The sequence below is a fragment of the Camelina sativa genome, chromosome 10 (genome assembly GCF_000633955.1).
Source record: "Camelina sativa cultivar DH55 chromosome 10, Cs, whole genome shotgun sequence".
In the NCBI taxonomy this organism is placed as follows: domain Eukaryota; kingdom Viridiplantae; phylum Streptophyta; class Magnoliopsida; order Brassicales; family Brassicaceae; genus Camelina; species Camelina sativa.
In genome coordinates this window covers 5,148,693-5,162,187 of record NC_025694.1, presented here as the reverse complement: position 1 = coordinate 5,162,187, position 13,495 = coordinate 5,148,693, and the positions used below count along the sequence as shown (strand labels likewise).

The window sequence follows — 13,495 nt, the reverse complement described above, 5'->3', positions numbered from 1 at the left end:
TTTTTAAAAAAAAAAAAAAAAAAAATCTTGTAGGAATATATTATTAAATGTGCTATAAACTTTAGATTAATTTTTGTTTTATTCATCATAATTATTGATTTTTTTTTTTCATGTCAAAAGTTATCGAAGATGAAAAGTAAAAAAATCTGCATCTACCACTTGCATCACACGTTTTACAAACTTTCTCATCCCATGCAAATTCCTGGCTTCCTTTGGATTTATTTGGTTGGGACCTTAAAAAATAAAATATGGTCCGTTGAATCTTAGACCAGAATTAAGAAGTCGATTTTGCCCTTGGTTACTCTATTTAATATTATTATTATTGTTTAAATCAAAAAGTTTAACGAAGTCATTAAGTCGTTTGGCCAGCCAATCTAGTTTAATTGTCTTATGATTGTTTGATTTGATCTGTGATCTTAAAACTAATACTACGTAATCTTAAAATTATGCTAATTTGGTCGTATCGATTGGAATTAAGTATTATCCACTTTTACTTAGCTCATACATATATACAAGTATATATATTATCATTCATATATGTTGACACTTTCGAAATTTTATATAAAGACTTGTTTGTTTGAAAATCAGTTCTGACTTTTTTGCATTTAGATCGATCCAATTTGATTACCCTTTATATATATATATATATATATATATATATGATTTGAAGACATATATAAATCATCCACTTGGATCAATATTGTGTGTGTTATTATTTTAATATCAATAGTTTGGAGGAACCTTCTTCCGCCAGACCGATTCAAGGGTATCCTCCAATTCTACTAAATATATATACCAACAAAGAATAGTATATGAAAAATATTGAGCAACTTGACATAAACGTCATGTGATATCTTAGCCAGACATGCATGATTTTTATTCTATTGTCCAAACAAATGATCAACGTCGTCTGAGTCCATGCATCGCCTGCACCTCAGTTCCCTTTCAATTAAGTATATTTTCCTTTGATTTCTCTTTCATTTGCTCTAACAGACTTTAATTCGATTATAATCGCCCGCTAGCTAGAACAATTTCAAGAAAAACTCACGGTGTTGTTACTAAATTATATATATATATATATATATTATATATATAATCTTTCTCTTCATTAAAAGTAAAGAATGGTTCATTTGTATATACATATTTACCAAGATATGTTCGTTACTGCCGAACGACAAATTGATACCTTTTTGTTTCCGATTGAGTTAAAACCAAACGACTTTGAAATTTTATACTTCTGTGCCAACTTAATTTTGTAAATTATTTGTGTTTTCACATTTTAAAACTCATTAGTAGCTAATAATTTACAATAGTTCATATAGGAATTAGCTTAATTGTTTGAGCTAGTTTTATTTAACTAGTTTATGTGTTACTCCAGTTTATAAATAAAGAGTTTTTTCATAATCTTTTGACTAATAGTGGAGAATAGAAGGAAACTTTATCCCAAAAGTATAATAGACTTAAATAACATATATAGCATAACTATCCTATTCACTGTGACAGTTAAATAGTATCTTATAAAAGTACACAGTCAAATGATTTTGTTCAAAATTATAACGATAAACTAGGATTTAACCTGTGGTACACCACGGGACAATTACTGAATTTTATTTATAATGATGTTTGATTTTAACGGTATTTAATTTAGTAATAAAATTATTTATTTTTAATTTTTAGTATTTTTTATATTTAAGCGGTAATACAATTATTCTTAAAGTATTATAATTTTATCTGGATAAAACACTAAAATTATGAAATATAACTATTGGTATAATGTATAATTAATCAGAATAATATTTTGTATTTATTTAAAATAATACTATTATTTTTTGTTTACTATATAATTATTTAATTTAACTGATTGTTTATTTTTTAGTGTATACAGTTTAATGATTGATTTTTTTTTATTTTTTTATTTTTATTTTGGGAAACATATATAGAAAACAAATTTGCTATTAATAAGGAATTTAGGTAGAATTAATTAGTTTCTATAAAAAAAATCGATTTTGTCAATTTACCATATTTTACTTATTGCTTTCAGTACAATTTTGTAGGGATTAAAATTTTAAATAAGCAAAATTAAAAGTGTATAACCGAAAATGTACTTCAAAAATGTATATATAGATAACTATATTTCTGAAACTTGATCCCCCATAATTCTATAAATGATAAATCTCTCTTCGGCAGTCTCGCAGGTTTTTCAAGTCTATCAACAATATTCACTACTTGCTAAAAGTTTATTTTAAGAGAAGAAAAATGACCAAGACAACTTCTTCACTTTTTCTCCCTATCATCTTCCTTCTTATGTTTGTCTTAGGTATACATTTATCTTAAAGTTCCTTTATTAAAAAAAAAATTACTTACGTTTCAGCGTAACTCAATCGCATATGCCCCAAGTGTTATAGTTCATTCTGATATATGTTAACATTTTTTACAATGTTCTAAAATACGGCCTAGGCGGTCGTATATACGGTGACAATACGGTATACGGTGACCCACTGTACCGTTTTTAGGCTAAGCGTTTAACAAATACGGGTTGGTTGAATACGGTTGCTTATACGGCGTATATACGGACGACTATACGGTTAGCGTATATACGGTAAGTTTTTTTTTTTTACCTTCAATCAAGCTATAGATCTATAAATTGATAAAACGCTAAGCTTTATTATCGTTTTCTACTGCCATGACACTTAGGTTGTTTCTCAAACTTCATTCTATATACAGAGAGTCTTTAGGTTTTCTTTACGCTCCTTCTCTTGTTTTAATTATATGATTTTTCTTTTTTGGCTTTATCATCTATCGTTGTTGTCTTGTTGATTAAAGAACTATAATTCTTAATATCGTAAAACTATGTTTGAGTTTGAGTTTTGATATCTTAAAACAGAGTTTTGATATCGTATAACAGAGTTTTGATATCGTAAAACTCTGTTTTGAAATCGTAAAACAGAGTTTTGATATCGTAAAACTCTGTTTTGGAATCTCACTGCATATTTGTCTTTTGTAATTATTTTCAGAAATTATTCAAGTTCCAATGGATTCTTGTATATAAAGGTTGATACTATTGGTTTGACAATTTTATGAGTATTTTTGCAAAGATTTAGATATTTATTTTGTTTTTATTATATATATTTAATTATTTATATGTAATATATTCATATCTATATATATTTTTAATAAAATATATTTATCGCATATTTTCCGTATATATAGCCGCGTATACGGCTATACGCTAAACGGTGGTCCACCGCCCGGCTAGTGCCTAGCGTATTTTAGAACATTGATTTTTTACGCATTTACCTTTATGGGTTTTTCATGTGTGTGTACTATACATTATATATGCTTCGTTTCGGCTCCATTCATTGGCACACATCATAAGATTTCTTGTACAATGTATTAACTTCTTCTAGGGAGTAGTATATTTTTTGTTATCTAATACAAAAACGGTTTTGTTGGATGTAGTTGAGCAAATTATGGGTGCTAATACAGTAATACATGCATGGCAGTTCTTGGCTCGTGTGGTGTTATTAGAGACTGTAGTGGAGCATGCAAGTCTAAATTTGGACCAAATGCGCATGGCTTTTGTGACCGCGATGGTGGTGCTGGAACATGTGTTTGATATTATCCTTGTTTGACTGATAACCCCCATATGTAATAGATACGTATACAGTACTGTACAATCATAATATTTTCAAATACAAAAATAGGAACACAATATTAATGTAAAAACCTTGCTATGGTCTTTCGTAATAAAACTCTATATAAGAGAAGAATTCGGGCTGTGTCCGCATACGAGTTTAGCAGTTGACAAATTTAGAGGATAGTTTTTCTTTTTTTTTTACATTATTGGGCTAGACAATGGTACTGATTGGTGAACTTAAACAAAGTATTACAAGTGGTATAGCTTTGAATTTTCACCAATCACAAAAACTTTACCAAAAATTTTATTAAAAACTTTACTCTCAGTTTTTTTGTACAACTTTCATGTACAATTTTTTCTTACAACTTTGCACTATTCCGTAACAGCTTACAGCTTCAGCTTACAGCTTTGGCTACATTACCAATCGGACCCAATGTCTTATCTTATACCAATCTCTATTACAGTATATGGGATAACATGAGTTACTCCAGTCGAACTCTGGTTAGAAAAACTATATAAAGATGAAATCATAACCACTTGATTAAAGTAAATTTTTCCTAAATTTACAATATAGCTATCTATTTATTGTGCACAACATTTATCTTAGTTAGTAATTTATGTTAGCAGACCAACTATAACCAATACTATAGATTTATGTTAGCAGGCCATCTATAATATTTCATATATCTCCATTTTATAAATTAAATTTTTTTTGTCATTTTCAGATTTAAAAGTTAAGTTTACTAATGAGTGAGAATTTTTTTTTATTTTACACTAATTTTTTTTTAAAACATTAAAAATATAGAAACTTTTTTTTAGAAACACATTTTTCCAACTTTTCATATATAAAGTATTGAGTAGTACGTAATGCACTAAATAATAACAAGGATAAAATAAGATGTAATTTTTAAAACTACAGTAAAAATATAATCGACATTTTTGTGAAAGAAATAAAATATTAGTTTTATATTTTTAGTACTTTTATACTTTTTATTTTCTAGTCTGATTTGTTTCATAAGAAGTGTACATCCTATACCATCGTTTATATGCTACCAATCAAACATCTCACCTTAAAATAAGATGCAATCATAAAGTCTATTTTGACCAAGAATAATATTTTCTCCAGAAGAAACTTTATTGTTCATATCAATTTTTGCAATAAATTGGTGTGTTTGAAAAGACTAGCTTATTCATGAACGGAAAATTAATGTTTTTTGACCCAAGTTGAAGTTTACATCTTGCATTTAAATAGATTAACAATGATGTTTCCAATAACATACAAAAGAGCACTTTAGAGAGATATAAGTTGAGAAGAAGAAAAAAAATAGAAAACCTGAAAATATGGCGAGGATGACATTACTTGTCTTCATTGTTAACTTACTTATCATATTTACCTCAGGTATTGTTATATATTCTATATATCTTTCAACTGTTATGTTTTGTTAAAAAAAATCATTTAACACATATTTTCTTAAAAAAATCATTTAACACATATTTTCTTACATTTTTAAATGTTGTAAAAAATATATATATATATATATATATATATGATCAGAATCAACAAATTTTGACATAGCCAGCCAGTTGTGCTTATCATCATCTTGAGTATAGAAATTCGATCGTTTATTCCCTAAATGAAATAAATTACAACACGGAATTTTGGATAATAAAAAAATATATATATATATATATATATATATATATATAAGTGATAGTGTGGATACTTTTACAATAAAAACACATTCAAAATTTAATGTCTTAACCATAAACAAATACACATACAAAAAGAAAAAACCAAAATATGTATATATGTTAAATTTAGTGATATATACAATGTTACAGTTGTGGATCAAGCTAGAGCAAAGACATGTATAGATGGATTAGGCACTTGTGAAAATTGCGACCAGAGATGCAAGGCCAAGCATGGACCATCGAGCGAAAGCAACTGTGGTATGAGTACTGGGGTGCCGGTGCCGCTATGCACATGCTACTACCAATGTGGATCCTCATCATCACCACCCTCGCCGAAAAAATGTAATGGTGGAGCTGGTATATGTAGTCAAAGATGTCCCGAAAAATGTTGTGATATGAACTGTGCACAAAAATATAATGGTGGACATGGATTTTGTAACACTCTTGGTACATTTAGTTTGTGCCAATGCGAATATCCTTGTTAAAGCCGGTTGACAATATTGTAAACTGATTGTTTATTATTATTGTAACTTCAGTAATGCAATAAGAAATTAATAACAATTACTATTATTGATAATTGTGGTTTGTGGATGACGTAGTTTCTTTGAATGTAGTTGTATATCCGGTGTAAAATAATTGGGTTCACTATAAATTTGCTAAATGAAATGAATAAACAAAAGCATAATCTTTTTCATTTCCAAAAAGGAAAAAAAAAAGGAAAAAACCATTAATTAAAAACTAGGATTAGTGAACTAGCTTATATAATAATTGAAAACCAATCGTACCCTTAATTATAAAATATAAAAAATTAGTGCAACATAAGTGATAAGATGACAATGAAGAAAAACTCGTCAGTGTTGTGTCATGTGTGCGGGTTTCACAACTCACAACTCAAAAGCAACAGTAACACAACGTTTACTCAGCAAGTTTTACTGTAGGTGTAGAAAAGGACAAAACAAAGGCATTACACTCTTGTGATGAAGACAAAAGCTCGAAGCGATAATCATGACGGATTGACGGTGGTGGTGGTAGAATGGTGACGTCATCGATGGAGGTGAATACCGGAGGAAGAAAGTTGAGTCGGTGGAGAGTGACGGTTGGGAGTGTGATTGGGTCGGGGATTGGAGTAATTCTATTGACGATGTTAGTGAAGATGAAGAAGCAAGTGATAGAGAATGTTACATTATAGTTTGGTCTATTTAGAATATGTTTAATGTTATGCCTCATTATTAATATTTAGTTATTTACAAAACGTTTTGAAAATAAACTTCTGAATGAGCTAGAAATTGATCTTTGTAATCAATGCTATGTCATTTCTTGTAGACATTTGAAGTCAAACTTTTGAATAAGCATTAAATGGAATTTCCATAAATACCAAAGATATTAGACAAAATTGATCAAAACGTTGATTTTGTTTCTATAAGACCTATCTTATGACTTATGAATACGAATATTTGTAAAGATATATTCAAACGAATCTTTAGATATATAAAATTAGGATGAATATAAAAAAGTTACTAAAATTTTGAAATATTTACCAAAAACTACAATGGATAATACTAGACGTATATACTAAGGTTGACTACATACAATACTGACATATTGATCGACTATAAATAAATCGTTGAAAGATATTGGTGATGAGATTGCACTCAGTGTCATTTTAATTAGTATCATACATTTATACGATTTATTTCTGAAACTTGCGCATACTATAATAACTAAATTCACATTTCTTGTGGTATAACCAAAGAGTATATATATTAGTATCTCAATAGTCAAGAAGATATACAAAAGCATGGCAAAGTCATATTCACTTCTTCTACCTATCATATTCCTTGTTATGTTTGTGTTAGGTACACAACATTAATTAAAAACAAAAATTCATATTTCGTTTTCTTAATATTCTGATTATAATTATCTACTTATGTTGTTATTTATATATGAATTATGTCTTGTTGGATACAGTTGAAAAGAATATGGGATGCCTTACATTCATTGGGATGTGCAAGAGAGACGTAAAAGACTGTTCTCAATCGTGCAAGTCAGTGTTTGGGCCAAACGCCGGTGGTTTATGTGACAAAGGGAGTGATGTTGGACAGTGTATTTGCACTTACCCTTGTCCGGCTATTAAAGCTCATGCAGTCAAAAGTTCAATTCCTCACAATGTATAAGCGAAAGTCCAAATTCTTATAGTATATTATATGCTTCGTTTGTGGAAACATCATAAACTTATTTCCAATGTTCTACGTACGTATGAATAACAATGTCTTTACCGTTCATAACGAAAAAGAATCACAAAATACTGATTTGTCCTCTATCAAAAATATCATATTTGCTAAGTTCAAAGTAAGTAATACCATGAACGATTACATTGACCAGCACAACCAAAAAAAGACTTGTCGTTCATTTTTGAGGTTTCTCAAAAAGTTCATCCTCTCGCGTTAAACGCCGGACCTAGCGAATAACATATTAACATTTAGATTTGGTTGATTTGTAGACATCACAATATATAAAAAATGAACATCCACAAGTGAAATTTTAATAATAATTATTATTTATTACTAGTTTTGCCACATCGAAGTTGAAACAAGAAAAAAGAATGACAGAATTGATCGGTTTTGTCTATTCTAGCTAGAAAAATTGAAATAGTTTTAGGTTTTAGCAAGTATATTGGCATTTGCATAAATAAGTATGGCCAATACTGTCACAAAATCCAGTTCCTTCATAATACTTTTCCGCACAGTTTTGGTTGCAACACGGAGGACCACATTTATCGCTGCACACGCCAGTTCCACCATAACATTTTTTGGACTTAGGAGGCGATGGGCCTTTTCCGCACGGATAAAAGCATGTGCATGTTAGACCCTTGACATCACATTCACCTTCAGCCTCTGGTCCGTGCTTAGTCTTACATCTCTCATCACATTGCTGCGAGGAACCCTCGCAATAACCGAGATTCTCCATGCATGTCTTTGTGTTCATCTTATTTTCAACTGTAAAATTATACGCATGATTATTATTATTATTATTTTTACTACCTGCAAAAGGAACCATTAGAGAAATTTACAACTATATAACATAAATGATCCTATTATTTTGAGAGTTTTGTCAAAATTAATGTCTTGTCACAAATCAAGAAGGATAGTGAATGTGGTTTCTTATCGATATTACAGAAATATGCTAGGCAGCCATGTATTCTACATAATTCCTAATTAATTGAAAAACAAAGCAGAAATAATACCAGAAGCAAACATGATAAAGAATATGATGAAAAACAAGAGTGAAAATGCCTTCTCCATTTTATTTTTCCTTTGACAATTTTTAATATAACAATCAAACATTGAGTGGGTCTATATATAATGTTATGCAAAAGATAATATATTTTTATTAGTATATATGTTACCAAAAAATATCACTAGCTAGTATTGAATGTTGTATGTTAATTTTATCATATTACTTGTAAATGGAATTCCATGCATATTAATGTTGTTTCTTGTAGACTTAAGTTTTAAAATATTTGAAGTCAAACTTCTTTTTTTTTAAGTCAAACTTCTAATAAGCTATGAATGAATTTCCAAGTTTTTTTTATTCCTTTTTCTCACAATTGGTTGTAATAATTTTTAGTTTGAATATATATTTATGTAATGCCTTAATAAAAAGGTTCCTAGTTAAAAATATGATCCAAAAAAAAAGAGGTTATGACATACATCGTTAGAAATTTGGAATCATTTTTATCTTGTTCTGGTCAAAAATCCCTCTTTTAATTTAATTACAAGAGAATTAAAAGATGGCGAAAACGTTCTCATCGGTTCGGTTTTTTCCTAGACGCACCAATGCATACATTTGTGTCCGTGTTCCGAAATTGGAGACTCAATAATTTCTCTCGAAGATGAAACCATCGTAAAACCTTAAAACAACATAGAATATTTTTTTGTTACCAAATTTATATATATATACAAAGAAGAAGAAGTATTTAACTCACAATACCTTTAGAAAATTGGTTTCCAGCCTAAACATATGTTGTGAACTGCCGTGTTACAATTATTTTGGCGTCTTGCAACTCCCTTGATTACAACATGTATAATCCAAAAGTTGGAAGTCCATTTTATTATTGGACCTCGGGTTAGCTTCAAACTGTATAGCATACGTCGGCTTCAAAAGTTATGAATTTGATTGGTTTTTGGATATAATTTTACAAGACAAGCGATATTGGTCGTACTCGTAAGGGTTAGACATAATATGTCGCGATGGGCTAATTCTACTCGATCAGATTCGTATTAAACCCAATTTGAATCTAGGTAAATAAACTCCAAATTATAAATAGGCCCCATATATATTAGATCTCCAGAATACTCTATCAACATCAACACACTTGTTCTCGATAGTTTTTCTAATCACTCACCGATCGAATCTGATGTCATGTTTTTTACTCGAGAACACAAAATATTTTTCAATTGTTGCTTAATGTTAGCTCTATAAAATTTATTCAGGCGGTGGTTGTAAATCTCGAGATTAGTATTATATTTTAGGTTAAGGGTATAAAAAGAAAAATCGTAAGAATGGACACGTGGAGGGAGAACGTGAAAGAGAAGACAGACAGATTTAGTTTTATTGTGAATGAAGAGGACACATGCATTGATGTTTCTTCACGTAAAGAAAGGCCTTCGAGTTGGCATTTCCTTGCCTCACGAATCTTTGTCTACCTCGTGCCCCTTTTTAATTCTCTTGTCCTCTTTTTTGAATAATCTATTCTTTGTTTTAAAAATTATTTTTTTTGTTTACGTAAAAAAAGTGGTATTTCAAAGTGCCACAACGTTCGCTACTCTGTCTCTTCTCCTCTTTGACTTTTGTCACAATTGTCTCTATCGATAATCGTCTTTAACTCAACCATGGTTAACGAAGAAGTTTTGTTTCAAAACCCTAAGTATCTGCTTTTTCTCGACATTATTTTTTCCTAATAATTTAACTTATGATATTATGATCACCAGTTGAATAACTTGACTTCTTTGATTAGTTTAATGATTAATCCAAAACAAGACTCCCCCATGTATCTTTCGTTTTGCTGTTTGTTTTCTCTCATGATCTTGTTGGGATTGTGAATTGTGAACATGTGTGGTTCAAGAGTCAACTTCGGACGTAGAGAGTTGTCACAATCAATCACTTTTGATTAATGTAAAAAAAACCCTAAAAAATTGATATTATTCAGATATGCAATTAATGTTTATATCTCTTTTTATATACAATGTTCATACTATCTCTTAAGCCACTTGAATTAAGTTTTGGTTCCATTTATATTAACTCTAATCATGACATGTGACTGGATTCAATTAAAATATCTCTCTTTCGTGTGTTGTTTACATAGTCCATGATGTCCATCACTCTCAACTAACAGTCTTAATGATTTTTGTATCCATGTTTAATTAGATCGGTAAAGCGTCAGACTAGATCGAGCAGTAGACCGAAGCTAATGAGTGACTAATCTGAAAAATATTATTTACAAATAGTTAGAACTTGAATCCTAGATTATTCTGAATTTAGATCGAATCTTACTTGATTAATATGTATTCTAATGACACTTCTTTTTGTAGGACACTAGTACACTAGTTTAGAGCAGGGCATGCAGAAAAAGTGAGTATGGATGGCTATATAGGATTTAAAGACTAAAATGTAAAAAAGTGCTAGAACTTTTGTGTCTTTTACATTAAATAAGAAGAGAAAAAAGTGAGTTTAGAACAACATTTGACTTTGAGGACCAAGAAGCGAATATACAATGTACTTTCCAAAATATTTTTAGTTAGGAGGCTGAAGCTGATATGGAATTTTCGCTTTGTATACATTATTGGAATAAACAGAAAATATATAATATATAGTCTTTTGAGTTATTATAAATGAAAAGTGGGAGATCCAACTTAACTTAGGTGTTGAGGACTTTGTGTTTTGTCAAACATAGGATCCGACCGTTGTTTGTTGTGCATGTGCCTAGAGACATGACCCTCGCATCACCCTAACTAATTGTCTTGCAGATTTTTATTACTTTTCATACCTCTCAACAACTTAAATGAACCCAAGAACACACTCAATATTGTGACTTTGTGCAGCCAATGCTTGTTGTAGCCTATTCATCATCATATAATTTGTTAAGGTTATGTGTAAGAAAGAACTGATTGGATGAGCTCAATTATATAAAAGACCTACTTGTATGTATAAAGTATATAAACCATATTTGATTAAAGAAGCTTTTCATGAGAAGAAGAATCTATTTTTATTTGCAAATAGATTGTGAATTGCATTTTGAAAATTACAGAATCCAAAAAAGTGGAACCAAAATAAATAAATTAAAAAAAGCTTAAAGATTCAAGCTTTGACTTTTTAACTTCCGAGCTCCAACGAAAAACACCTCTGCCAAATTATATTACAACGCTTTCGCTTCCTTGTTCCGTCAGAATCGTCAATCTCCGAGCTGTCTTCAAGAACTCACTGCAAGAGTTAAAAAAAAAACATTTATTAATTGTTTTGCTTCATCATCCAGTAATATGATAAATCTACTCTTTAGTAAAAATGTTACCTGAAAGGCTCGTTTCCTGCGTATTTGATGGCTCCTGATGCATCCCTATAGAGAACAGAGCTTAACATCTCAGACTTATGTATCCCAAACATGTCAGAGAGTTTCCTGCTCAACTCTTCATACGAACCAAGAACGGATAAGTCTAAGGTTCGACCTACATCGTCTGACTCCATAAACACTTTACAATGCCCTGTTTCCAAACCCGATGCATCTTGAACTTTCTTGGAGCAAGGTGATCCTTCGTCTGACGATGATAAGTCCCTTCCCGCAAAACCGTTGTTCTGGTTCGATCCGCCTGATGAAATCTGCGTTTTCTCTAAGTTTGCGGTATCCGTGGATCCTTTTTCTGATAGCTGCTCTTCGGGTAGTATGAGCTTTCCGAACAATACAATGTGAGACGACTTTTTAGATTCGGTATCATTGCATGGTGTTGTTCCCATCGTCAAAAAGCAAAAGCCTTTCTCGTTTTTGGTATCGATGTTTCGCAACCCTAGAGAAGGAGTAAGAGGGAGAGATGATGGAGGAGGAGGTGGAGGTGGTTGTCTATTCAAGTAGTAATGGTGGAGATCCGAAGATGATAACCCGTAGTACTGATGAGCATTATGCCTGGCTCCCTGTAAACCCACGGGAACATTGTCCAGAACAGAGCTTAACGGGCTTGATCTAATGAGAGGATTGCTTGGGAATGAAGGTATTGGGATTGAGTTGATCAGATTGTTGTAATCCGGATGCTGAGGTAACCGCATCTTTTTCCTCGGTGGCGAAAACGAGGTAAGCGGGATCGGGTGAACATTGGATACCAATTCCACTAACCATGGGTTAACCCGCTTCACGTTTTGGAGTAAATCTGGCTCATCCCACGCTACCTAAACACACACAAAACCCAACCATGAGTAACTAACCCTATCATCTAACTAGAAAGAGACTACAAACAAAGAACAAGCTTACTTGTAGAAGCCGCCAAGGAGAGTTAGGCCAACGGATAGGGTCAGAGACGTTAACAGCCGAAACAGTCCCCATAAACCAGCTTATCCGGGAAGAATCTTCAGTCTCAAAAGCCATTTTAAACCTCATACCTGAGCACCAAGGAATCCGCATAGCAGCTCTAGCATCCAACGCCTTGACACAAAACTCCGACGTGCTAGCCCTAGGATAGTACACAACCTCAAACGGTCTTCCACTAATAGCGAGCGTAGCTGCTTCTATAACAGATTCAGCAGTCACTTTCCCTTTTCTATCCGCAAGGGAACAGTTACTTCTCCTCAAACTATTGCTTTCATCTTCCCTTAAAAGAGAAGAGTAGCCACAACTACCACCGATGGGATTCCAACCCGCTGAGTATTCAGGTCCGTTACCGATCCCTCCTCTCTTAGCCCTCCTAATACCTACACAAAGATCTCCATTCTCAGCTCTCATGAAGACAATCGAATCTCCCGCCACAAGCTTCTTCTGGTTCACGAAATTACTCCATCCGGTCGTGAGAAGATGCCTACGTGGCGTCCCTCTATAAATATGCCTAAACTTCCAAACATCTCCATGAACGTCTTTAGCAAGAATGGTTTGAACCGGTGGCTCGGCGTTATAATCCAACCTAGGGA

The 13,495-nt window shown here is 31.6% G+C and overlaps 3 protein-coding genes and 1 pseudogene across 3 annotated transcripts in view; 2 read left to right on the top strand and 2 right to left on the bottom strand.

Moving 5' to 3' along the window:
* LOC109126998 lies at nt 2,257–3,652 on the top strand (annotated as a pseudogene).
* LOC104717195 (defensin-like protein 182) lies at nt 4,979–5,814 on the top strand. The gene is made up of 2 exons (XM_010434730.1): nt 4,979–5,036; nt 5,480–5,814. The coding sequence occupies exons 1-2, from the start codon at nt 4,979–4,981 to the stop codon at nt 5,812–5,814; spliced, it is 393 nt and encodes a 130-aa protein (XP_010433032.1).
* On the bottom strand, nt 7,991–8,636 carry LOC104720058 (defensin-like protein 183). The gene is made up of 2 exons (XM_010438028.1): nt 8,574–8,636; nt 7,991–8,325 (listed from the first exon to the last, which is right to left on the bottom strand). The coding sequence occupies exons 1-2, from the start codon at nt 8,629–8,631 to the stop codon at nt 7,991–7,993; spliced, it is 393 nt and encodes a 130-aa protein (XP_010436330.1). The 5' UTR covers nt 8,632–8,636.
* The window catches only part of LOC104717194 (auxin response factor 16-like), a 3,653-nt gene continuing 1,733 nt past the window's right edge, over nt 11,576–13,495 (bottom strand). Inside the window, exons 3-5 of the mRNA XM_010434729.2 lie at nt 12,846–13,488; nt 11,898–12,763; nt 11,576–11,809 (exon numbers count right to left, since the gene is read on the bottom strand). Coding sequence (XP_010433031.1) covers nt 11,740–11,809; nt 11,898–12,763; nt 12,846–13,488 — 1,579 coding nt within the window. The 3' untranslated portion in view covers nt 11,576–11,739. The remainder of the gene's footprint in view (nt 11,810–11,897; nt 12,764–12,845; nt 13,489–13,495) is intronic.